This window comes from Mustela nigripes, chromosome 2, assembly GCF_022355385.1.
Source record: "Mustela nigripes isolate SB6536 chromosome 2, MUSNIG.SB6536, whole genome shotgun sequence".
Lineage (NCBI taxonomy): Eukaryota > Metazoa > Chordata > Mammalia > Carnivora > Mustelidae > Mustela > Mustela nigripes.
The window spans coordinates 54,180,299-54,206,791 of NC_081558.1; the positions used below are offsets into that span (position 1 = coordinate 54,180,299).

At 52.6% G+C, this 26,493-nt stretch overlaps 1 protein-coding gene across 2 annotated transcripts in view; it reads left to right on the plus strand.

Moving 5' to 3' along the window:
* The first annotated feature begins 204 nt into the window (after window positions 1-204).
* The window catches only part of CAND2 (cullin associated and neddylation dissociated 2 (putative)), a 34,191-nt gene continuing 7,902 nt past the window's right edge, over window positions 205-26,493 (plus strand). The window contains exons 1-13 of one of the 2 annotated variants that reach the window (XM_059390370.1): window positions 205-438; window positions 688-780; window positions 6,259-6,402; window positions 9,422-9,576; window positions 10,225-10,348; window positions 12,335-12,600; window positions 13,996-14,101; window positions 14,279-14,421; window positions 16,219-16,511; window positions 17,607-17,748; window positions 18,083-19,585; window positions 21,960-22,055; window positions 25,630-25,799. In XM_059390370.1, the coding sequence (XP_059246353.1) occupies window positions 389-438; window positions 688-780; window positions 6,259-6,402; window positions 9,422-9,576; window positions 10,225-10,348; window positions 12,335-12,600; window positions 13,996-14,101; window positions 14,279-14,421; window positions 16,219-16,511; window positions 17,607-17,748; window positions 18,083-19,585; window positions 21,960-22,055; window positions 25,630-25,799 (3,285 nt within the window). In that variant the 5' untranslated portion in view covers window positions 205-388. Of the gene's footprint in view, window positions 439-687; window positions 781-6,258; window positions 6,403-9,421; window positions 9,577-10,224; window positions 10,349-10,687; window positions 10,771-12,334; window positions 12,601-13,995; window positions 14,102-14,278; window positions 14,422-16,218; window positions 16,512-17,606; window positions 17,749-18,082; window positions 19,586-21,959; window positions 22,056-25,629; window positions 25,800-26,493 lie in introns of those variants that run through there. The other variant, XM_059390371.1, reaches the window with a different exon arrangement.

The window sequence follows — 26,493 nt, forward strand, 5'->3', positions numbered from 1 at the left end:
CTTGATTCCACTGCGGATCTACTGGCTCTTGATCCTTAGTAAGTCTCTGCCTCTCTGGTTCTCAGCTGCATCTCTATATAATGAAGAAACTGACCTTATGGTCATGGTCTGAGGGTTGGAGATGGCAGGCAGGAGACCTGGTGACTGGGTACATCTTTTAGATCCTGCCTGATTCTGAAGCAGGTTAGCATGAAGAGTGGGTTGGAGGGTGGAAGTGCTTTGGTTGGCCTGACCTACAACAGTAACTCCTGCTTCTTGTATGCCTACAGATGAAAACGCTGAGGTTCAGAGGTGTAAAGTAACTTGGTCCAGGCTACATAGCAGAGGAACCGGCGGAACTGGGATTCGAAGATGAGACTCTACAATCCCATGCGCCTGGCATGCAACAATGGTCGGGACCCACAGGAATCATAGGGAGGCATTTATCGGTGAAAGGTGGTGAGTTCCCCGTCTCTAGGGGTGTGGGGTGCAAGTTGGAGCCGGGCGACGCACGGAGCTGTAGCTGATACCCGGGCGGAGACCGCAGAGCCTCTCGCAGGCCCCCTTCCGCCTCCCGCGGCTGCCCCGGCCTCGGCGCGAGCGCTGCGCCACCCGGGCCGGGCGGGGGCTGCTATTTCTGTCCGGTGAGTCCAGCCCGCGCCGCTAGGCGGGGGAGGGGGCAACGTGCCGCCATATTCGCTCCCGCAGGCCTGCCCCGCGGCGCGCAGCCACCATGAGCACCGCCGCCTTCCACATCTCCAGCCTCCTGGAGAAGATGACATCCAGCGACAAGGACTTCAGGTGCGCCCTGCTGCCGGCCCCCCGCCTCTGCGCCTCCCATTGAAACCCCGGCCTTCTTCGCCTCCCGCCGCGCCGGCCCATCCCCCACGGGCGTGCAGCCCCGATCCCTCTGCCCGCGTTAAGCTCCATCCCTCCCGTGACCGAGACCCCAGCCCCTGCATTTCCCGCCATCTGGCCCTGGCACCCTGCTCCCCGTGTCGCAGCCCTGCCCTCGATGCAGTCCCTGCTTGGTCTCCCACCGTTCGCGCGTCGCCCCTGCCCTGTTGCCTGATCGGAGCCCCACCTCCTCCCCTCGGCACCCTTCCTGTGCCTTCTCTCTCTCCATCTGTGCCCAGCCCTCATCTCTCCCCGCAGCTGACGCACCCAGGCCCCCCACCTCAACACACTCTCTCTCCATCTGTGCCCAACCTTCATCTCTCCCAGCTGACGCACCCAGGGCCCCGACCTCTACCCACGGTGAAGCCCTCGGCTCCTCCTTGGGGATTCCAGCGCCTGCCTCTTCATTCCCGCATTGAAACCCAGCCCCTTCCCGGGCCCACAACCCCGGGACCAACTTTTCCACGGCTACCCTCTGCACCCTGAGCTCCGCCCTCTTCTCCTCAAAGTCACCCCAGACCTCCAGCCTGCGCTTCATCAGGGCACCTTCTACTCTCCCCGCCCCTCCCAGGTTTGCTCTGACACAGCCTGAAGGAGGGGTCTGGGCTGAGTGGCTTTGCGGGTCCCAGGAAGAAGATGGTTGGGGTAGGGGCTTCAGCTTTTGGGTGCCACTCCCCTTCTCTTTGTTCCCATTTCGCCAGACATCACTGAGCCACACCGGAACGGAGCTGGAAAGAATGGAGGAAACCTCTCCTCCAACCCCCTTATCCTCAGGGGGAAACTGAGGCCCCCAGGGATGAAGGGATTGGCTCTGGTCCCACAGCCAGTTCTGGACCCTGGGAGCTGAAAGGAGCCTACAGAAAACAACATAGCCCACTTATTGAACATTCTGTCACTTTATCCCCAGTTTACAGATAGGGAAATGGAAGCTCAGAGTCAGGAAGGGGACAGTTGCAGTCACAGAGCTATGAAGTGGAGGATGTGGGGTCCAAATCCAGGTCAGTCTTCACACAGAGGCTGAGATCTTAGCGAGGCTATCTGAACCAGCCCTCTGACAGGTGAGGACTCCTCACCTCTGCTGGTCTGACTCCCACCTTCTCCTGGCACCCCTGAACAGCCTCTAGTAGAGCTTTAGGACCACAGTACTGGGTTCATATCCTGCCCCCAACCACTTGCTGGCTGTGTGACTCTAGACTTCTGAGCCTCCACTTCTGTTTCCAGAAGATGGGATAATAATAGAACCCACCTCAGAGGGTTGGTGTGAATTTGAAAAGAGTTTGATTCGTGCTTTGATTCGTGGCTGACACCAGATAAGTGCTTAGTAAGTTGATGCTTATGATTATGCGCACATCAGAAATCTGCCATGCCCTCTCCCCACTCTTTATCTGTAGTCCCTCCCCCCCCCACCATCATTTCCTCCCTTCATCTGGCTAGCTCCAACTCACTGTCCCCTCTTTGGGATGCCTCCTGACACCTAGGCAGGGCTGGCACTTCCCCTGGGCTCCAACAGCACCTGTCCCGCCCGACATTTCTACTGCATCACTTCTAGCCTTGAGATACTCAGAACCCCTGCACTGGGACTGTGTGCTTCCTTTTTGCATCCTCGAGCCTGTTCTGGGTACACAGCAAGTGCTCAGTGAATGTTTTCTGGGTACCAGGCTCCCTGCTGGGCTGTCCAGTGCAGTCTCATTCACTTCACCTAGCTGTCTGGGTGGTAGTGATTGTCCTTCCTGTTCTCCAGAGGTTCAGAGAGCTGAAGTGACTTGCCTATAGTCGGCTAGTGGTTGAGGGGATTTGCACCCCTGTCTCTTGGGCCCTGGGTCCAGTCTCTAGGAGAGGGAGTTGGCTCCTGCCAAAGCCTGAGAAGCCCTTTCAGCCTGCTCTGCTGGAGAACACTTAAAACCATCCCAAGCATATGAGAAAGGTGTCTATTTTTAAAGTCCAAATACCGGGAAAGCTGGGTCCTGCTGACCAACTGTCCAGGTGCCCATGTGGCCAAGTGTTTCAGCTGAGCTGTCTCTCTGGAATGAAACTGAAACTGTGCCCTCTGGCTTCTAGAGGCAGGTGGTGACTGCATGTGGGGGTCCCAGGCAGGGTCACATAAGCCGTTGATTCCTGTTGTCCCTCTTTGGGCAGGAGGCTGCTCAGTTCCCACTCAGACTCTAGCAGACAGATGGATAAACTGGGGTGGGGTGGGGGTCTTGCAGGAATCCCTAAATCATTTTTCAAAAACAGTAGTATTTGTTGAAGAGTTAGGAGACCTGAATGATGTGCTGAGGCTCCTCCCAACTTGCCGTGTGACCTTGGGCATTTCGTGCAGCCCCTCTGAGCCTGGTTTCCCCATCTGCCTCATGCTAAGAGCTGGATGTCCTATTGAAATCTCCTGAAGATGTTATGAGGGGAGGCAAAGAAAATTCCCATTTCAAAGGTGGAAAACTGAGACTCAGGAGTCGCCTAAGGTGACCTAGTTGATAAGTGGCAAGACCTATATAGTTACTTAAAGCCAAACTTCAGGGGTGCCTGGGTGGCTCTGTCAGTTGAGCAACTGACTCTTGATTCCAGCTGAGGTCATGATCTCAGGATTGTAGGATTGGGCCCTGTGTCAGGTTCTGCACTTGGTGTGGAGTCTGCTTAGGATTCTCTCTCCCTATCCCTCTGTCTTCACCACCACCCTTGCATGCTTTCTCTAAAATAGATAAATAAATATTAAAAAAAAAAAAAAGGCAAACTTCAGTGCTCAAACTCTTATCTACCCAGTTATATGCTTTGCTGTACATCCCCCACTGTCAATACCATGTACGTATTACAATATGACTTTCTTTCTCTGAGAGCTGGTTATTTGCAAGAACTCCGGGGTGTCTGAAATGCTGAGGCATATCTCAGAAGGGTTGGTTTTTGAGTCCAGGTTTCCACACAGCTATTGGCTGCCAGGGGTTGGCTCTTTCCCTGCCTCCCTTCTGCCCTCACTCTATCTCCCAGGGCCTCTCCATACCTGTTCTTTGCTGGGTCTGGAGTCCAAGAGATGAACCTGATGGGCTCCCATGAGTTCATATTCTAATGGGGAGACACACTGTAAGCAAGTGTGCAGTGCAGTTTGAGGAGTGCTCCAATGAGGAATGTGGAGTGCTCTGAGAGAATCCTGTCCAGGGGAACCAAGTGTGATTAGGGAGTGTGGGTCGGGGTTAAGGCACGGTGATCAGAGGAGTCATTTCTGAGGCTTGGACATTTGAGCTGGGTCATTGACAATTGAATAGGAGTTCCACAGAGAAGAAAGAGGGGGACAGGAGGCTCATCTTGGGCAAAGGAACATGTTCCTTCAGTTGCCAGGCTGAGCTGGGTCTCTATCATGTGCAGCAGAATACAGCTTAGAGACCCTTGCCTGCCATCTCAGAATGTGCCCTCAGCCAGGCAGACCTAGGAGTGCATGTTCCTAGCTCAGGCCTTAGCCTGGCCCAGATGCAGACCTCCTTCACCTTCCCTTTGCTGCTTTTCCTGCAACGACCAGGCCCAGAGGTGGGCATAGTCAGCCCTGCCACTCCCTCCTGGCCTCCAGCCCAGCCTCCTCCTTTTTCTCAGTGCTTGAGGCTAATCCCAGCTGTTAAAAATAAATAGCAGTGACATGGACAAGTGCCTTCCTGGCAACAGGGTGCTGTGAGTCTCCCCATGACATCAAGCAGCAGGTCTGAGCCTGCAAAGAAGAGGCTGGAATCCTGACTGTGATCGATTTTGCCACAGGATGCTTGGGGAAGGACCCCCACAGGATGCTTGGGGTTCTTGTTGGTAGAGCAAGCTCAAGCCTAAAACAAAGCTGGTATGAGGAGGCAGGGTGGTCTGGTGGGTCAGCAAAAGCTGGAGACTTTCTCTGGGACTGCCACTCTCTGGCCCTGACTTTGCTGCTTCTTTTCCCCTCCATTCTCTCACAAATGCTGGCGAGACCCAGTGAACAGGTGCAGTGGGCCTGGTGGAAACCTGGTCAGCTGGAGATAGTGTCCCACCTAATGAGGGCAGCTGTGCCTTGACCAGACAGTTATTGTCACCAGGGGATATTGGCCCATTTGTATTCAGAGACTCTATTTTCGGGGCACCTGGGTGGCTCAATGGGTTAAGTGTCTGCCCTCAGCTCAGGTCATGATCCCGGGGTCCTGGGATCAAGCTTCATGTAGGGCTGCTGCTCAGCTGGGAGTTTGCTTCTCCCTCTCCCTCTGCCCCTCTTCCTGCTCATGCTCTCTCTCTCTCAAATGAATAAATAAAATCTTAAAAAACAAAACAAACAAAGACTATTTTTAAGAGAATCTGGTAATTAACAACTTTTACATCAACTCCCCCAGTTTCTCACTGTTGTTAAATCGAATTTTTGAAAAACATCTGCAAGGAGGACACAGCTGAGGGCTGCCAGGTAAAGGCTGCTCTGCCCTCTTAATCTGGGCAGGAACCATGATGCTCCTGCAGCTCCAGCTCCTGGCCTCCCAGCTCAGACTCCCTCTGCAATTTCAACTCCCCGGGACACGGTATCAGGCCACATGGGTCTGCACATCTGTGAGTGGGCAGCTCTTGGCTCTGATGCCCATCCCAGAGTCAGGGAGCCGTGGCTGGGGACTGGCCAGCTGTTGACCTCAGTGTCTAAGATATGCTTGCAGCCCATTAGCATGGCCTAGGGCAGGAGTTCTCAGAGTGTGGTCCCTATTTCTTAGGATTTGTGAGAGATCCAAATTCTTGAGCCCCAGCTCAGATCTGATTCCAGAAACCTTGAGAGTGGGGCCCAGCAGTGTCTCACAGGCCCTGCAGGTGATTCTGACGTCAGCTACAGTTTGAGAACCAGTGGTTTGCAGGCAGGGGCTGAGTGGGTTCTCTGAGGCGAAGCTGGTCAGGGCTAGCCCCACTCCACCTGTCTGATCGAGAGGTGTCTGTTCAACCTTCTGGCATGAATGAGATGAATGGTGTAGCAAGCTGTTATGATAATGGTGGTGCAACTTACTGAGTGCTCACTGTGTGCTCAGGGCATCACGCATATTATTTCATTTTAACTTCCATAAAACCCCACTTTGCTTATCCCCATTTTTCTGACAGGTAAACTAGGGTTCCAAAAGGAGAGGTGACTAGTCCAAGTTCACAGTTCCATGAGTGATAGAAGCAGGGGCCACCAAACTCAAAGTACTCAGCATTTCGCCAGCATGCTCTGACACTCCTAGTCTGCTAGGACGTGGCGGCTGGAATCTCACCCGTGGGTCTTCTGGTGGTGGCCCGACTGCGCCTCCAGCCCGTATAATCTACTTGCCCTTCAGTCTTTGTATGGAGGTCTCCTCCTGGGGGAACTCTAAGATATTGCCCATAACACTGCGGCCCAGGAGCTGCTCAGTAATCCTCCTTTGCCCGCCTGCCCAGGTTCATGGCCACCAGTGACCTGATGTCAGAGCTGCAGAAGGACTCCATCCAGCTGGACGAGGATAGTGAGCGCAAGGTGGTGAAGATGCTGCTGAAGCTGCTGGAGGACAAAAACGGTGAGGTGCAGAACCTGGCCGTCAAGTGGTGAGTGTTGGCCTTTGTGGGGATGGGGCAAGGCCAGGTGTGGGAGGACAGCCGGGGTCCCTGTCCCTTTGGGGGACAGTCTCTGAGAGAGTAGTTGCTGTGAGCAGCTCTTGAAGCCCCAAAGGAGTTGGACAGTGCTTTGGTCTGGATCCCCCAGAAGTAGACCCAGTGGCAGGGATTCAAGTGCAATTTTATTTTATTTTTATTTTTTTTATTTTTTAAAGATTTTATTTATTTATTTGACAGACAGAGATCATAAGTAGGCAGAGAGGCAGGCAGAGAGAGAGAGGAGGAAGCAGGCTCCCTGCTGAGCAGAGAGCCCGATGCGGGGCTCGATCCCAGGACCCTGGGATCATGACCCGAGCCGAAGGCAGCGGCTTAACCACTGAGCCACCCAGGCGCCCCTCAAGTGCAATTTTATTTGGGAAGTGATCCCAGAAAACTCCGGTAGGGGAATAGGGAAGTGAGGGAGGGAAGGAAGAAAGCCAAGAATGTGTGAAAGATCAGGCAACTTACTGCTGTGGGCCAGTGGAGCTTAACCCTACTGGGGGCCTTTGGGACATAGTGTAGGACACGCCCTGTGGAGTGTTCTACCCACGGGCTGTCAGGCTGGTTGAGGGCTGCTCCTGGGGTAGTATGTAGCATGGAGGGCTATGTATTCTATCACCCCTCCTGCCAGAGAAAGCCCTCAGGGTGAGATGCAGGCGCCAGCAGCTGGAAGGTCATGCGGGCAAGCAGAGGGAGTAGTGAGAGCTGAAGGGCCAGAGGGGCCCCAAAAGCCTTTGCCCTAGGCACCTTGAGGTTGTAGTCCTGAGACCTTGGCCAGTTACCTTTAGAGCTAAAAAAACAAGACGAGGTGTGTGCAGGGCACACAAGGGTGTGGGTCGGTGGAGGACTGAGGAATGGCAGGAATCAACAGTCAACAGAGAATTGGGGCATTGCCTGTGGAACGGCACTCTGTGAGCTGGACCCAGGCATTCTGGGCCATCCTCATGAATTTCAACTTGATCCCAAGAACAGAGGAAATTCAGTAGAGTTTCATGCAGGAATGTGACTTGGTCATGTTTGTAGTCTGGAAGCATGTCTCTGGCCATGTCGGGGAGAGAGGGTGGATGGTGGTTTACCACCAGCAGAACCAACAATACAGTAGCGTGTGTTCCCGTATGTGAATGCTTGGGCACATTGACTGAGGGGATAATAAAGTCATGAGAAGCCGGCACTAACTGTGAATGCCGCGGCCCTTGGCAGGTAGGTGCGAATGCTGGGGACTCAGCTCCCACGAGCAGCAGTGGTGCTGATTTTCTGAATTAGCCATGAGACTTCCTGAAATGGCAAACATCTGGTAATTTTCCAGAAAACAAAGTACAATCTTCCTTCTTGGGGAATTTAGAACTTACTAAAATAATGTAAAAAGTACTTTGCATATACTTTTTACTTTATATGTAAATTGTATGCAAATTGAAATTAGATTTTGGACTCAGATAATTATGGAAAGTTTTTTTTTTTCTATACAAATGCCCAGTGGGGTGTTAGAAACTCCAGCTGGACATGGAACATATTTTGTTTTGCAATATTGTCTTTCCCAGCCACATGCATCCCCCTACCCCAAAATAAAAGCCAGAAGTGACATTTCATCAGATATGACCAAAAAAGGCCCCCATAAATTTCTAGAACTCTCCTGAGGGGACTACACCCTAATCAAACTATAGAAGGCAGAAAGGGGAGACCACATGAGTACTTAGAAGAGTTGATGGAGAAAACCGTCAAAAGAGAGCCATGGTTTGTAAACTGGTATGCATTGCAGTTCCCTGGGACCCCTGCTAAATCTATGTATTCCCCATCAGGGATTCGGACTCAGGAGCCGGAGAGGTGGAGGGAGGAGTCTGAGGTAGGCAGGTGAGAAGGTAGCACCTGGAAATCTCCATTCAAAGGCATACACTCATCTCAGAATTCATTTAGGTTAGAGGTTCTTAATCTTAACTGCATGTTAGAATCACCTAGGGAATTAAAAAAGTAGAAACAGGGGTTCCTGGGTGGCTCAGTGGATTAAGCCTCTGCCTTCAGCTCAGTTCCTGATCTCAGGGTCCTGGGATTGAGGCCCACATCAGGCTCTCTGCTCAGCAGAGAGCCTGCTTCCCCTTGTCTCTGCCTGCTTCTCTGCCTGCTTGTGATCTCTCTTTCTGTCAAATAAATTAATAAAATCTTTTAAATAAATTAATTAAAAAAATTTTAAAAACAGGAACAAACTCCCACTTTCCAGGCCACACCTGAAAACCAACTAACTCAGATTTTCTGAGGCAAGCACCCAGGTAGCAGTTTTTTAAATGCCCCAGGTGATAGCAGTGCACAGTTAAAGCTGAGAACAAGTGTATCTGGTATAGTTATTTTTTAATTTTAATGTGGATTCAAATCACCTGGGGCCTTTGTTGAACTGCAGATTCTGGTTCCATAGGTCCTGGGTAGGACCTGAGATTCTGCATTTCTGACAAGTTCCAGGTGATGCTGGTTATGCTCGTGAAGCTGCTCTGTGACTGTGATTGGCAAAACAAGGCTCTAAGGCAGAGGTTCTCAAAGTGTGGTCCCTGGACCACCAGTATCAGCATCCACTGAGAACTTGCCAGAAATTTAAATTCTCCTGCCCCACCTAGACCTCCTGAGTCTGAAAATGTGGGTGGGGACTGGAAGTCTGTTTTAACAACTCCTCCAAGAGGATTTTCATACACGCTCAAGTTTGAGAATCTCTAGGGCATTCCATGGTTTCCAGCTGAGGTTACTAGGTTCAGGGGTTTGGCCATATACTGACATGCAAAACCCAGGAGTAGGTGCTGGCTTGGAAGGTGCCAGGAATGATGCTGGCAGAACAAGAGGTTGCCTCTCTTTCTGGAAAATAGAGAGTCCCATGTCAATCTGGGACCTTTTCCTCAGCACATGTGGCCCCACAGGCCTGAGGGAACCTAAGGGGCAGCATGACTCAGGCTGAGCCTGGGGCTTTTGGACGTCCTCTTCCCTCCCTGCTCAGCCTGGGTCCTCTGGTGGGCAAAGTGAAGGAGTACCAGGTGGAGACCATCGTGGATGCCCTCTGTGCCAATATGCGGTCAGATAAGGAGCAGCTCCGAGACATCGCTGGCATCGGCCTCAAGACTGTCCTGTCGGAGCTCCCCCCTGCAGCCACAGGTACCCAGGTCCCAGGGATTAGGCGTTGTCATTATTTGTCCTACTTTCTGATTAAAGAAACTGGGGCCCAGAGAGGTGAAGGTACTTACTAACACCAGCCGGCTAGTAAGTGGCAGAAAATTCAGACCCAGCTTTGTTTAAGTTCTGGCTCTGTGTCAGGAAGGCTTTAGCTGTAAGTAACAAAAATCTAACTAATGACAGCTTGAGGGAGTTCGGGGTTGCTTTTCTCACAGAATTCTGGAGGGATCAATCATTCCATTTTTGCACCAATTCATTCAGCAGCTCAATTAGGACAGGGGTAAGGTCTGTGCATCTTTTAAGAATAGCACATGCTTCCCCAGAAGCCCTCAGAAGGGCTGGCCGGATCAGGATCACTTTGCCCCTGCTAGCAAGAAGGGAATCTAGGCAAGGAGCTTTCCTTGCCTCCCTCGTTAGCAGGTACAAGGCAGAGGAGCTGGATATGGGGTGAGTCAGCCATCAATTCCTCAGCTTCCCTGGCTGTCAGACTCTGGGTCAGACCTTGGGCCAGTCAAGGCCAGGGTCAGCTGGATTCTTGGGGATGTAGGCTCAGGAATATAACCAGAGCAGGGCCACCAGAGGTGGCAGCCAGCCCTGGGCCTCACTGTGCCATCCCTGTGCTCTGTGCAGGCTCTGGCCTGGCTGCCAACGTGTGCCGGAAGATCACTGGCCAGCTCACCAGCGCCATCGCCCAGCAAGAGGATGTGGCTGTGCAGTTGGAAGCCCTGGACATCCTCTCTGACATGCTGAGCAGGTGCGGGAGGCCACCCTAGGCAAGGAGGAAGGGGGAAGGGCGACACAGGGACAGAGAGGGATTCAGATCCACAGAGCCAGCACTTAACTGCACGCCAGGCTCTGTGCTTCGTGCTCCGTGCTCCTTAAGTGTCCTAGCAGCCCTGCAAAGGAGAGGCTCCTTCATCACAATTCTATAGTCTCTGAGCCCTGCCCATGGTCACACTGTTGGTACCAAGGTAACAGTAAATGGCAGAACCTGGAGTTTGAATTCAGGTCACTCCAAGCCCCGAAGCCTATGTGTGTTCATCCTCTTCCTCTTTTTCTTCTTTTGGTCTAATAGAGCTGGGCCTTCGTTTTAAATTGCACCGTACACTTTAAAACTGTTCATTCATTCAACGTCCCAAGACTTAACACCTACACCATGACCCAGAAAGATGTCAGGTATTGAACTGGTGCTGGGAATAGGGTATTGCATGGGTCTTGGGCCCTCCTAGGGAGTAGCTCACAAACAGCATAAACTAAGTGCAGTAAGAACAACAGTACAGGAAAGAGCAGAGCCTTTAGGAGCTCAGAGGAGGAGCTGGGGGTAAAGACCTTCCTCGAGAGGGTCCTGCTAGATGAGCCTTCAAGGATGGGCTGGACTTGGCCAGGATTGGGTGGGCAAAAGGGGGACACTGCCCACGGCACAGAAGGCAGAGGCTAGAGAGACATGGGATCCTGGGGCTTGTGTGAGACAGCATGGGGCTGGGGCATAATATGGAGAGGCTGGTGTGGAGAGATGAGGCCGAGGGCTGAGCAGGAGCTGCAGGCTGGGTGACTTAAGGATGATACTGAATGTGTGAGGAGTAGGGGCAAGGGTCAGGGCAGAGGTCGAGGAATGCCTTGTGCCTATTTGTGTGTTTCAGACTCCTTATCTGCTGTGTGTACGGTAGATGGCAGGGGTTGAATGGGCAGGGAGACTGGTTAGGAGGCTTCTGGGGGGACCCTCAGGTTGTATGTAGGAGATAGACTCCACAGGACTTGGGGTGGGTGAGGGGCAAAGACTCAAAGATGACACCTGCGGAGTCTGGCTTTACTAACTGGGGAGAACAGGCACAGGGCCATTGGCTGTGGTGGGGTGCACTCTGGGAACAGGAGCAGGTGTGTGGGGAGTTCATTTGAGGTATGTTGAATATGAGGTGCCTGGGGGCCACCCACTCAACCAAAGACTCCATGAGGGCAGGCTCTAGGGCCAGTGTAATTTCCCCCAAGCTTCCAACACAGGCCCTGTAGCATAGTAGGTGAACAAACAAGTGAAAAATGAAATCTAGGAGAGAGAGGTGGGCTGGATATAGGAGTGTGAGGCCAATGTGTTTGTGTGGAGCAAGAGAAGAAAAAGTCTCAGCATACGTATGGGACAGAAAATGCACAGGCCTGGTTTTCAAGGTGAGGATAGAGGCTGCTCCAGTGGGTAGGGGGCTGCATTCTCCCTGTGCAGAAGCCATTCTCTGGTTTTGCCTCTTGCCTTGAGCCCAGAGCTCAGCTTATCCAAAGAGCACTGAAGGAGTTAGGCAGAGGACTGATCAGGTCAGAGGTAGACTTTAGACCACTGTGGTCTCAGTGAAGGGAATGGACTAATAGGGTGTGTGTGTGTGTGTGTGTGTGTGTGTGTGTGTGTGTTTAGAGTGTGCCCACATTCCTAGGAAATCAGCCCCACTGGTGTCCCCCACATTCCATTACCATCAGGGCTTCTCCCCTGGCTAGCAACCTGGAAATCTGGATTCAAGTCCTGGCCTTGTCTTTCTTGGCTAAGTAGTCTCGAGAAAGTCCCTTCCCTTCTCTGCTTTCTCTTGTGTGATAATAAATAATTACTCGACACCGTTGCAGGGCGCCTTTCCATTTACCAAGAACCATTGGGTTATCATAATTATGGGGAGGAGACCTGGAGAGACTGGGCAGAGGAGAGGTGCCTAGCCCAGGCTGCCTGCTAGGTAGGCCCCGTCCGACATCCTCTATGACTCCCCAGGCTGGGTGCCCCTCTGGGTGCCTTCCACGCCAGCCTCCTGCACTGCCTGCTGCCTCAGCTGAACAGCCCACGCCTGGCCGTGCGCAAGAGGGCAGTCGGGGCACTGGGCCACCTGGCGGCAGCCTGCAGCACCGACCTCTTCGTGGAGCTCGCGGACCACCTGCTGGATCGGCTGCCCGGCCCCCGCGCACCTGCCAGCCCGGCCGCCATCCGCACTCTGATCCAATGTTTGGGTAGCGTTGGCCGGCAGGCAGGCCACCGCCTCGGTAAGGGGGTGGAGTTCCTCTGTAAGGGGCGGGGCCGAAGAGGGGAGGTGCTGCGGAGCCTGGGGCCAGAGACCTCCTCGGTGAGGTGGCGCTGCTGAGGCAGGGAGGTGTGGGGGGGGGGGGGGGGGGGGAGGGGTGGGTCCGAGCTGAGAATAAGGGGCGGAGTGTGAGTGTCCGCCACCTCCCAGATAGGGGGGCGTGGCTGACACACCTGAAACTGGGAGGCGGAGCTTGAGAGGCAGTGGGTGGGCCCTGAGCTCCATGTGCTTCGGAGCCTGACCTACCTATTCTGAGGCTCGTGGATAATAATAAATCATAACACCAAATGAAATACAGTATGTTCTATTCTCCTACTTTGACAGATATACTTTAATAACAAGCCAGAGGCCAAGCTTGAATTTTTAAAATTTTTTATTGGGGCATAATGTACATTCAATAAACTGCACTACTTAAAGTGCATAGTTAAGTGTGTTTTGACCTTTGCAGACAGCTGTGAAACTACTACTGCAGTCAAGATGCAGAACATTTCCATCACCCCCTAAAGTGTCCTTGTGCCCTTTTTCAGTCCACTCCAGGCAAGCACTGCTTTGCTTTTTGTCACCAGAGATGAATTTTATAGAAATGGAATCCTGCAGATTTGCATTTATTTTCAAGCACCTTGGAGTTCTGGGCTGCAACAAAACAGTGTGGGGAGAGTTGGCCATGGTCTGCACCTTTTTCCCCTCTGGCTCTCTCACTTTAAGGGATTTTATGAACACACACAGGGACCCCACCCCGAAGTTCATGCTCTGTCCATATTCCCCCCTCAAACAACAGCCACCAGTTGGTCACTCTTGGGAGTATGAACCTGCGAGGGAGCCTGCATAGGACCAGACTAGGGTTCATGGTCAGCTGGACAGAAAACGGGGAAGTCTGTGACTGAAGAAGGGCTAGGATAATCTTTAAAGCACCAAGAGCTGCTCTTGCCTGGTGCATAAGAGCAGTACCTGCATTTCCATGTTTCCCATCCAGGGCTGCAACCTAGTGCAGGGAAGAAGATGAGGACATGAGTAACAGTTTCAATGACAGATGCTTCTTGGGTGCCTACCATGTGTCAGGACTTAGGGGGAGCTCTTTATGTGGATCATGTCATTAACCTTCACCCAAATCTCTGCCTGGTAGGCATTGTTATCGCTGTTGGAAAGACTAAGGTTAGAGAAGTGTTGTGGTGTGCCCAAGGCCAGGCCACATAGCTCTTAGATGGCAGAGACAAGGCTAGAACCTTGACATCTGCTTGATTCTGAAGCCACCAAGTTGAGTTTGCAGTGGTCAGGGCTGCAAGAGCAGGGACAAGTGCTGTGGGCTGAGGGAGCCTGGGAAAGTGTCTGGCCCTCAGTGACACAACTGGCCCTGTAGGGGCCCACTTGGACCGCCTGGTGCCCCTGGTGGAGGAGTTCTGCAACGTGGACGACGATGAGCTCCGGGAGTCCTGCCTCCAGGCTCTTGAGGCCTTCCTGAGGAAGTAGGTGCAGTGCGGGTGCCAGGAGATGGGGGCCCAGGGTTTCTCTGGGAATTTGGTGGGGAAGGGGTGGGGCAGGATGCCGGCCTCAAAATAATTAGATCTCAGGACTCACCACTGGGCCCACCCCCTACCTTCTCCTGCCTGTCCAGCAGAGCCTTCCCCCCATCCCACCTACAGGTGCCCCAAGGAGATGGGTCCTCATGTGCCTAATGTGACCAGTCTCTGCCTCCAGTACATGAAGCATGACCCGAACTATAACTACGACAGTGACGGGGATGAGGAGCAGATGGAGACAGAAGATAATGAATTCAGTGAGCAAGGTGGGTGGCCAACTTGTCACTGGGGCTGGAAGGCAGAAATGGGTGCAGCTTTCCTGGGATACCCCCCACCTCCCCAGCCAAAAACAAGGCCCACCTAGCACCTCCATCCTGATCTTCCTTGGTCTCCAGTTCTGCCCTCTGTGACCTGGGTTCCCCAAAGCCCCCACCCTATGCACAGATCTGGATAATGATAGTGGTAATTGCTGCCATTTACTGAACATCTACTGGTGTCCTGAGCATTCTCATTTCATGCTCCTTCCAATAACTCTAGAAAACCAGGTGCTTGTTGTTATCACCATATTTCAGACAAGGAAACCTGGATTTAGAGAAGAGATTTGCCTGAGATAACACAGCTAGGAAGTGGCAAAACTGGGCCTTGGAATCCCCACCTCTATGCTGCCATCTCTCTGCCTCCTTAGTAATGGCTTCCAAGCGATGCTTTAACCCAGCAGAGTGAAGCTCTAATGGTGGACTGATAGATACTAACAGGGGAGAGATGCCTGGATAGGAAATGGATGCAGTGGCTTCCTTCCTTCTGTGCCTGTTGTCCTACCTGTCACCCAGACTGATGACCCTGGGCCCTAGAAGCAGGGCATTGATGGAGGAAAGGGACTTAGGGTCTGGTGGGGTGCTCAGAATAAGATGGGATGGTGGGAGATGAGATTGGACTTGCATGTTGGGGCCTCGAATCCCAGGTCAGGGAGGATGGGCATTTTCTCGTCAGTAGCCTGGAGCTATGGGTGTTTCTTTCTGGGTAGCCTAGGGTGGAGGTAACAAACCACAGTCCATCAGAGGACATCTGCTCTGGTGACAGACATATCCATGGGACCATCCACATGGCCCTCTATGGCTTCTCCAGACACCAGTGCTCTGAAAGTTGTAGAAAGTCATCTACAGAGTGGCGTGGGTAGAGAGAAGACACTGGCTTCTGGGTCTGTGCCTGGTGATGTCCCTAGTTAGGACCATCCCCCTTTTAGCTTCATGTGTGTCTCCCTAGGTGTATGGGTGGGCCTCGTGGGCCTGAATCTCAGCTCTGTTGCTTCCTAGCTGTGTGTCCTCAGGAGAGTCTCACCCTCTCTGAGCTTTATTCTTGTCATCTATAAAATGACAAGAAGGCACCCTCATTCCTGAGGTGTGGTGAAGACTTGATGAGCTCTGTCCTCTCAGGGGTGCTTGGAGAATAGAAAGCCACACAAACCCAGCTTTTCCTTGTTAGTAGTCCTGCTTGGAAGCCAGAATCAGGACTTGAGAGGCTGGAGATAGAGGGAGGGAGGAAGCCAAAGCAAGGCCTGTCATCTCTACCTTCTCAATCCTAATAAGTAAAACATCACACAGTTCAGTTCTGACCAAGGATGGATTTTGTGCCTAAATGGATTCTCTGAAATCCTCACTAATGACTGTAAAGTTTGTTTTGTCCCTGATATAGGCAAAACAGTGAAGGGTCTGGAGGCAAAGGGAGCATCCTGGTCTCACTCCAGCTATATCCCTGCTCAAGTAACTTGGGATGAACCATTCTCCCCAGTTTCCACATCTCTACAGAGGGAAAATAACCGCCATCTCACAAGGCAGTCAGTTGTGAGGCTCACATGAGGTTGTGGATCTGAGGTGCTCGGCATTGCCTCTAGCACACGGTAGTTGTTCATTAAAGGGCAGGCAACCTTCCTCATAGCCTGTAAAGAGTCATCAAACGTTGGAACAGGCCTGGCTCCCTCCTCCCAGCCCCCTCCCGGCAGGCAGCCCTGGTGGGGCCAGGCTGCAGCACTCAGGGGCTCCATGAGTATTCTGTTCCTGCCCTAGAGAGTGAAGATGAGTACAGTGATGACGATGACATGAGCTGGAAGGTGCGCCGGGCCGCAGCCAAGTGCATGGCAGCCTTGATTGGCTCCCGGCCTGACCTGCTGCCCGACTTCCATCGCACCCTGGCACCCGCGCTCATCCATCGCTTCAAGGAACGCGAGGAGAATGTCAAGGCCGATGTCTTCGGGGCTTACATTGTGCTGCTGCGGCAGATGCGACCCCCAAAGGGGTGGATGGGGTCCATGGAGGAGCCCACCCAGACAGGCATCAGCCTCCACGCGCTGCACAGCCAGGTGGGCATGCCTCCTTCTGTCTCCCATCCTTGCTCCCCAACTCAGGACTCACCCTCCCATCCATCCACCTTCCCATCGTTCCGCTGCCCTACCGTCTGTCCACCCATTGAGGTGTGTGCCCTGAGCCCTGAGTGTCCCCAGTACTTGTTGGGTGCTGAGGCCCAGCGGGGACCGTGGCAGGTAAGACATTGGCCTGTCCCACACAGGCTAGGGACAGACAGACGGTGCCAGTTGGGCTTCTGGCCCCCTGAGAAGGAGTTTCAGTTTTCTTCCAAGAGCCTAGAAGCCACAGGAGGGGAATTACAGGATCCTGTTCCCATTTGAAGGAGTTCATGCTGGCTGCTGTATGGGGGGGGAAATGGACTGTAACAAGGTGGGAAAGAATAGCCGCTGGAGGCCAGCAGCTAGTTGTCCAAGTGGGAGGGATGATGCTGTTGGCTGGGAGTAGGGGAAAGAGGACTGGTTAAACTGGAGGGGAAGTTTTGGGGTCATACTGATGGATTGGATGTGGAGGGTGAGGGACAGGAAGATGTCATGTGAATGCCAGATTCTGGCTAAAGCATGAACTGCAGTTCCTTGACATGTGAAGGGAATATCTAAAGTTCTGTTCTGGACGTTTATGTGGGAGGTCCTTGGATGCCCATGTTCAGAGGTCCGCTGGGCGGCAAGCACACAAGTCTGACATTGGAGATGGAAATCTGGGAGTCTTTGCCTCACTGGCATTGGAAGCTCAGGGGACAGTTGGGTTCCTCTGGGGAGAGAATCTAGCAAGGGAAGGGAAAGGGGCCCCAGTGCTTAACCCTCATGGAGTGTAGGGGTGAGAGCCAGACTGCCTTGGGTGACCTGGAGCAAGTCACTTCATCTCTCTGGCCTGCTCCTTATCTATAAAGAGGGCCCAGGAACAGGACTGACTGCAGAGGGTCTGCATATGGAATCAGGTGTCTGGTATGGAGGGTGTGATGGAAAGCTGGGGATGGAGCAATCCTCCCCCACTGGGGGTCCTCCATGGGCCTGTCCCAGGGCAAAGCGCCCCACTTTTAGGTGGGACAGCCAGCTTTCCTGGGTGGTCACTTATCTCCTGCAAACTGCCCACAGGTGCCTCTGGTGATCAAGGCCCTGCAGCGGCAGCTTAAGGATCGGAGCGTCAGGGCCCGCCAGGGCTGCTTCAGCCTCCTCACCGAGCTGGCGGGGGTCCTCCCTGGCAGCCTGGCAGAGCACATGCCTGTGCTGGTAGCAGGTAGGATGGACTGCAGCAAGCTATCTGCTGTCCTGGGCTCTTCCAGAATCTAGACCCCAGGCCTTAATCCCTGTGGGTACCCTTGCTCAGCAACCTACGGTGGCTCCCCACTGCCAGCAGTGAGAATAAAGCTGGGGTACAGGCCCTACGTCCTCATTTCAGAAGGGTTTCCTGGCCTTGTGTCCCTCCCCTCTGGCGCTGGACAAGCCCTGACCTTCTAGAAACTGCAGCCTAAGAGCCTAGGGGTCTGGGTCTAGCTCAGATTCCTGCAGATGCTCCACCCCCATAACCAGGGACTGCTTGTGGCCCTATAACTTTTGCACCCACCCCACAGGCATTGTCTTCTCTCTGGCGGACCGTTCAAGTTCCTCCACTATCCGGATGGACGCCCTGGCCTTCCTACAGGGGCTGCTGGGCACAGAGCCAGCCGAGGCCTTCCACTCACACCTGCCAACTCTCCTGCCACCTGTGATGGCCTGCGTGGCTGACCCTTTCTACAAGATCACGGCTGAAGCCCTGCTGGTGCTCCAGGAGCTGGTGCGGGCCTTGTGGCCCCTGGACAGGCCTCGGACGCTGGACCCTGAACCATACGTTGGAGAGATGTCTGCGGCCACCCTGGCACGGCTCCGTGCCACTGACCTGGACCAGGAGGTGAAGGAGCGCGCCATCTCCTGCATGGGCCACCTTGTGGCCCACCTGGGTGATTGGCTCAGGGACGACCTAGGGCCATCATTATTGCTTCTCCTGGACCGCCTGCGGAATGAGATCACCCGGCTGCCTGCTGTCAAGGCGCTGACGCTGGTGGCCATGTCCCCGTTGCGGCTTGACCTGCAGCCCATCGTGGCTGAGGCACTGCCCATTCTGGCCTCGTTCCTGCGGAAGAACCAACGGGCGCTGCGGCTGGCCACACTGGCTGCCCTGGACGCCCTGGCCCAGAGCCAGGGACATAGCCTCCCGCCGAGTGCTGTGCAGGCAGTACTGGCCGAGCTGCCTGCCCTGGTCAGTGAGAGTGACATGCATGTGGCCCAGCTGGCCGTGGACTTCCTTGCCACAATGACCCAGGCCCAGCCAGCCTCCTTGGCCAAGGTCAGCGGCCCTGTGCTCTCGGAGCTGCTGCGGTTGCTGCGCTCACCCCTGTTGCCTGCCAGCGTGCTGGCGGCTGCTGAAGGCTTCCTGCAGGCCCTGGTGGGGACCCGCCCCCCGTGCGTGGACTACAAGGAGCTCATCCGCATGCTCACGGCACCTGTCTATGACCAGGCCGCAGAGGGTGGGCCAGGCTTACACAAGCAGGTGTTCCACTCTCTGGCTCGGTGTGTGGCGGCCCTCGCAGCTGCTTGTCCCCAGGAGGCAGCAGGCACAGCAAACCGCCTGGTCTGCGATGCCAGGTCACCCCACTCAAGCACAGGGGTCAAGGTCCTGGCGTTCCTGTCACTGGCCGAGGTGGGCCAGGTGGCCGGGCCAGGCCCCCAGCGGGAGCTGAAGGCAGTGCTCCTGGAAGCCTTGGGGTCACCCAGTGAGGATGTGAGGGCGGCTGCATCCTATGCGCTGGGCCGCGTGGGTGCTGGGAACCTGCCCGACTTCCTGCCCTTCCTGCTGGGGCAGATCGAGGCTGAGCCCCGGCGGCAGTACCTGCTCCTGCACGCACTCAGGGAGGCCTTGGGCGCTGCCCAGCCTGACAGCCTGAAGCCCTACGCTGAAGACATCTGGGCCCTGCTCTTCCAGCGCTGTGAGGGCGCCGAGGAGGGCACTCGGGGGGTGGTGGCTGAGTGCATCGGCAAGCTAGTCCTCGCGAACCCTCCATTCCTTCTGCCCCGATTCCGGAAGCAGCTCGCTGCAGGTAGGGGCACAGGCATGGGCAAAGACAGTTTCAGATCAGAAGTAGGCAGTTTGCATCTGAGCTGCCCACTCACAATGAGCTAATTCAAGCAACTGGGTCAGAGAGTTGCCGTATGGATAAGGTGAAAGCAGGGAAGCCTTTCAAACCCAGTGTCTTCAGAGACTTGCTGCCTCCACCCACAGGACTCTTTGGGTTAGAGGAGAGAGAATGCTTAATATGTCCCCTCAAAAAATAAGCCTCTCATGGTGCCATTTTTGTACTCCTTGGCATGGACCGTAGTGTCGTGCTCCAGGCGAAAGTTAATAAAAGCAGTTCTCTGCCTAAAGAGAGTGCAACTCTCTTGGGCTACTTGGAGCCAGGAACAAATGTCAGTGTAGACCAGGACTGGGGGCCATATCCCTCGGGATTTGGGGAGGGGAGATCCGGCAAAAACCAGGGTAGGTTTTGGGTGGTCAGGCAAGGGCATGTCCGGGCATTCTGAAGCTCAGAGGAAGATAGCAGACAGGTGGAACTGTGGGGCTCTTGGGCACCTAGAAGCCTGGAAAAGGAAAAGCCTCTAGGCCTTGAGCTGGTCTGCTGGCTTGCTGATAGGGTCAGTGGGTGTATGCATTGATAGAATGCAGGCAAAATGCTGGGTGCATGGTGTGTGGTGTGTAATTAACACTAAAGGAGTAACTGCTGTCATTGCTGTTAGTGATTACAGTTAAGCAGTGACTGGGGATGCTAGGTTTAGAAGCAGCAGCTAGCTGCTCACAGCACTGTGTGGACAGGAAGAACATGTCGAGAACCTTGCCTGTGATACTCACAGGGCTCTTCATGAGGAACCTTGAGAGGCCAGAGTCTTGGGATGAGGAGCAGCTCTGCCATTCCCCAGCTCCAGTTTGTTTCTACCTCATGCACACTGTTGAGCCAGCTAACCGGTCACATTTCCTTTTTAGCCACCTGGAAGCTTGGAGCCAAATTCGTGGCATGCTCCTAGCCTCTTTTTTTTTTTTTCATTTTATCTTATAGTTAAATTTTAAAAAATATTTTCTTTATTCGTTTGCCAGAAAGAGCACACAAGCAGGAGGAGCAGCAGGCAGAGGGAGAAGGAGAAGCAGGCTCCCCACTGAGCAGGGAGCCCGACATGGGACTCGATCCCAGGATACTGGGATCATGACCCGTGCCAAAGGCAGATGCTTAACCAACTGAGCCACCCAAGTGTCCCTTTAATTAATTTTTTTTAAAGATGTATTTTTTAGAGAGAGAGAGCATGTGCAGAGAGGAGAATGAGAGGGAGAATCGTAAGCAGATGTCCCATTGAACAGGGAGCCCAACAGCAGGGCTCAATCCCATGACACTAAGATCAAGACCGAAACCAAGAGTAGGACATTTAACTGACTGAGGCACGCAGACGCCCCATCATTTTCCTCATTTCACATTCACTTAATCCTGTTCTATTGCCCAGGTCTTCATCAGCCACCCTGAACATTCTTAGGAGCCAGTCAGGATAGAGAGAGTAAGAGGGGAAAAGCTGCAAGTCCAAAGTCACTAACTCATTCCCTTATTCACACCCCGGCACCAAATGTAAACTTCTCCCCCGAATCTCGAATGTAAAGTCTGCCTGATGGAAACAACCTTAACCCATCACTGCTGTGTGCTGGGGAGGAGAGGAGCAAGCCCCTCTGATTTGTTCCTTTCACCGAAACGGGAGGTATATTTCCTTCCCTTTCTTCACCTTCTCTACTCAGCAGGCAGAAAAGTAAAATTAAGTGTCTTCTCCATTACCAAGCTTCGGGGGTGTTCTGAATTCTGTTGGCGTCCCCTTGGCCTTCAGCTTGCCTGGAGCACACCTGCCTCTGCCTGAGGGATGCAGGCCTGAGGAGGAGGGCCCTGCCAGGGCTCAGAATCAGCCATTGAATTTTGGATCTGCTGTGTGACCTTAGATGTGAACTTAACCTTTCTGGGTCTTTTTCCTCTTCTGTAAAATAGAGATAAATAATAATTTTTATGAAACATTTTGATTTATCTTACCATTTATTAACTAATCTACACGACCATCCTGAGGATTAATTGAGATAATGTGTCTGAAAAATAGAACAGCCGTAGGCCTGAGCAAAGGTCTTTGGGCTGTGGATTGACCACTGTCTTGGGTTCTTGGTTCCCTGTTTGCGTCCTGCATTGTGGTTACCTGAGAACTGGGAGTTTTCCTGTCAGTCACAGAATTTAAGGATAAATTTTAGGCTGCCAAGGAAAATGGGAGCATTGACTTCGCCAAAGAGGGGAGGGGTCCCATTTTGTCTCCTGGGGAGGCAGAGAGCCTTGGTGCCTTCTGACTTGCGGGTATCCAGGGTCCGCCCTGCCACTCACCAAGCGGATTCCTCTCATCCTGCAGGTCGGCCACACACGCGGAGCACAGTTATCACAGCAGTCAAATTCCTCATCTCTGACCAGCCCCATCCTATTGATCCCCTCCTGAAGAGCCTCATTGGTGAGCACCCCTTCCCTCTGCTTCCGGCCCCATTCAGTACCCCCTCTCAGCCTTTGAGTCTGAGCTGACTTTTCTTACACATGAGTCAAGGGGAGTTGGAGACCCAGGAGACTACCTCACTCCCCTGACAGGAAGTAGGGGCCTGGGTTCAAATCCCTCTGCTGGCACTGAATCACTGGGTAAGCCTAGCATGCCCCTTCTCACCTCTGAGCCTTAGTTTCCTCCTCTGTAGAATGGGGATAAGGTTCTGAGGTTATTTCAGAGACCCTGTCCATTACCGAGAGGAAGGTACTCCCTGAACATGCAGGCTCTTATAAGTGGAAAACCACCAGCCTCTCACATGCATTGGTCTCAGCGGGCACAAAGCTGAGTAGGGCTGCATTGGAGTGGGGAGCATGCACTGGAGTGGGGAGCAGCTTACCCCCTGTCTGAGGAACCCTCTGTCTTGAGGAGACCAAGTAGCCTTTATTGGTGAGCCCTCTCTTTGGGGCTTTGTGGGACCAGGCTCTTCCTAGAGAAGGCAGACATTCAAAGCTCCGAGTCTACAGGCCTGTCACTGGACCACACTGGCATCTGGCCCTTCTCCTCCAGGCAGCCTTGTGGAATGTGGGGAGTCTTGGGTTGGCAGCCTGGTTCTCTGCTTCTCTCTGGCTGTGTGAGCATGGACAGATCATCTCATCCTGAGCTATAAAATGGGAGTGCTGATCCCCACTTGCCAGGGCACTGTTGGATGAGACCAGAGATCAGCAGACATGGCCATGCTCAGGATTGGAGAACACGTCCAGAAGCCACAGCAATGTCCGCAGCAGCTTCATCACCTCCCCTTACCCAGGGGGCACACACTGCCGCCAGTCCTGACTTCCCTCATTGTGCCTGAGCTGCCCATGCCTGGCAGCCTGAATGTGTGCCTGGGTGTTTGGTTCTTATTGTATGCCTGGGTGTTTGGTTCTTATTGTATGTTTGAACCTGAACTGTGTATCAGGTACAAGGCTAGGTCCTTTAATACACCTCACCACAGTTCACTCTCACAGCTCCCTGCATGGTATGTAGGCCCAGCCACATCTTACAGATGAGGAAGCAGAGGCTCAGGGAGGAGACTTGGACTCAGGTCTTGCCAGCTACCCCACAGTTTTGTTCTCAGAGAGAATGGGGGAATCTAGGAGCCAGCAGGGCACAGTGCAAGGGGCCAGAGGTTGCCAACTCAGTCTGAATCCTGCTCTGCTGAAAGATTTTATGTTCTTCCCAGTGCATCATATTGGCAGTTTGCTCCTTGACGGATCATGGTAACTCTGATCACCTGGTTAAGATGGAGACATCCAGTTTTCACCACTCTAAAATTACTTTTTCCTGGAGCACCTGGGTAGTACGGTCAGTTGGGTGACTGATTCTTGATTTTTGCTCCAGTTGTGATCCGGGGGTCGTGGGATCGAGACCCACATCAGGCTCCACACTCAGCATGGAGTCTGCTTGGGACTCTGTTTCTCCCTCTGCCCCTCCACTACTTCTCTCTCAAATAAGTAAAATCTTTAAAATCACTTTTTGCTTTGGAATGAGTAAGCATTTTTGAATCTGTTGAAATATCCTCTTCATCATGTTTCCTTTTTTTAAAAAAAGATTTTATTTATTTATTTGAGAGAGAAAACAAGCAGGGGGAGAGGCAGAGTAAGAGGGAGGAGCAGACTTCCTGCTGAGCAGGGAGCCCAATGTGAGGCTTGGTCCCAGAATCCTAAGATTATGACCTGAGTTGAAGGCAGATGCTTAACCAGCTGAGCCACCCAGGTGTCCCTTCATCAAACTTCTGCCCACTATACTGAGCATCCATTGTGGTTTCTTTCCTGCCTCAGTGATTTCTGACAGTTGCCAAATGCTGACTTCGATTCCATCATTCCTTTCATATTTGTTAGTTTGCCTTCTAATCTCTGGAATAGAACTTTTCCTTCTCCCCCACTTATTTATTTACTCATTGATTTATTCATGTCATTATAGAATCATGGACTCCTGTTTCATTAAGTGAATTGTAATTTATTATCGTCTTCATTTATTTGACTCTCATGCTTGTCTTAGGTGTGACCAGTGGGGGCCCTTCAGGATGGTTCCAAGGTTCTTTTTTTTTTTTTTAATATTTTATTTATTTATCAGGGTGGGGGGAGAGCGAGCAAGCACAGGCAGACAGAATGGCAGGCAGAGGCAGAGGGAGAAGCAGGCTCCTTGCCGAGCAAGGAGCCCGATGTGGGACTCGATCCCAGGACGCCGGGATCATGACCTGAGCCGAAGGCAGCTGCTTAACCAACTGAGCCACCCAGGCGTCCCTGGTTCCAAGGTTCTATTGGCATGTTTTCATCATCCTTTGGACATATTCTGGTTTTTTGGCACAATAAGATGCTCTAGACTTGCCTTGAACGTTTCCTGCCCCAGCTCAGGAATCGGCCATTTCTCCAGAGAGCCCTGATTCCTTTTGAGGGGAGAATGATACTTAGGACCCAAAACCTGGACTCTAGGTGTGCTCATTGCTACTGGGGTGCCACTGCTGCAAGGCCCTCAGAGACAGAGCTGAGGAGTGTGTGTGTGTGTGTGTGTGTGTGTGTGTGTGTATGAGTATGTGTACACAGACAGACACACATGGACATGAGTTACCTCCTCTCCAGTTCAGCACTGCAGGGTTCCACTTAGCCTCCTTCCTTCCTATTCCATACCCTTCTCTTACAGGGTGAAACTTACCTCCTACTACCTATAAGATATGTATTCTGGAATACACAGAAAGTAGACTGAGAATTGCTAACCTTTAGAGCTGAAAAGTCAGCAATTGTTCTTAGCTTGAGGGCATTTAACCAAAATACCTCAGAAGATACTTGGTGACTTGTTTCACTCTCTCATAACCTGATGGTTATGTTAATCATTTGAAATATAATTAGGGGTTTGGTTGTTGTTATTTTTTATGCTTTTCTTTAGGGACTCACCTCATTCTTGATTTTATTTACTTACAGAGCATATGGAACATTAATGTAGTTATTAAAAAGTCTAAACTGTATAAAAAGTCATACTCAGAGAAGTGCTGTGTGAATGTGTAAGTTTTTTCACCTCTTTGATCTCCAAGAGCCCTATCTATAATAATATCAAGTTACCATTTATAGAATCCTTGGTCTGTGCCAGGCTGTCTTCTATGTATTTATATTTTATATAGATTTAGTTTATGTAAATAAATATGTACTGTGTATAATAAAAATTTATATATAATAAATATGTGTGTGTGTGTATCACGTCACTACATTTTAAATCTTAAAAACAGACCTCTACTATGGTACTGCTCTTACTCCCATTTGATAGATAAGATACTGAGGCTATCCAAGGTCCCATAGTTAGGCAGTTGTGGAACCTGGGTTTGAACCCATGCCAGACTCTAGTTCACATTCTTAACTGGGCTCTGAGTACTTGTGCCTGGCAAAAAAGTAGATGCTCAGAACACGTTTGCCCCCATTTGGCCAAGTCTGCCCATTACGCAGGTAATCAAGGTCAGGGGTGGAGGTGGTCTGTGTCTTGGCCCAGCCATCCCACACACCCCCTCTCATATTTCCAGGAGAGTTTATGGAGAGCCTGCAGGACCCAGACCTGAATGTGCGCCGCGCCACCCTGGCTTTCTTCAACTCGGCTGTGCACAACAAGCCCTCGCTGGTCCGGGACCTGCTGGATGACATCCTGCCCCTCCTCTACCAGGAGACGAAGATCCGCAGGGACCTCATTCGAGAGGTGAGGCTGGAGAGGCATAGAGCAGGAAGCCCTGGGCCTGACCAGTGGGGCTGTGGCAAGGATTCAGGTCACCTGGGGCCTTGATCAAGTCCCACTCCTCCACTTCCCGGTTGTCTGACCCTGGGCATGGGGGCGTAGGACCATTTCATTCACTCTGAGCCTCAGTTTTCTTCTTGGCACAATGAGGAGACTAATTTGTATCTGCATCAGAGCATTGTGGAGGAGATTCCATGAGTTATGTCCTGCAGGGGCTCAGAACTGCTCCTGGCGCACTGTCGGCCTCAGTAGGTGTTGGTGCTTCTTACTATCACTCAGCAATCAGCAGGGGTTCACTGACGGCCAGCCCGGTGGCAGGGTGGCAGGATCAGAGCTGGACCAGACATGGTGTCTGCCAACAGGGAGCTCCTGCCCTCCTCAGGGACAGAGGCACCCATTCTGCCAATTATTTCACTGACTTAAATCCTTAAACAAGGTTTTAAGGAGCAGAGATTAAAGGTGACTTAACAGGGGCACCTGGGTGGCTCAGTGGGTTAAGCCGCTGCCTTTGGCTCAGGTCATGATCTCAGGTCCTGGGATCGAGTCCTGCATGGGGCTCTCTGCTCAGCAGGGAGCCTGCTTCCTCCTCTCTCTCTCTCTGCCTGCCTCTCCAACTACTTGTGATTTCTCTCTGTCAAATAAATAAATAAAATCTTTA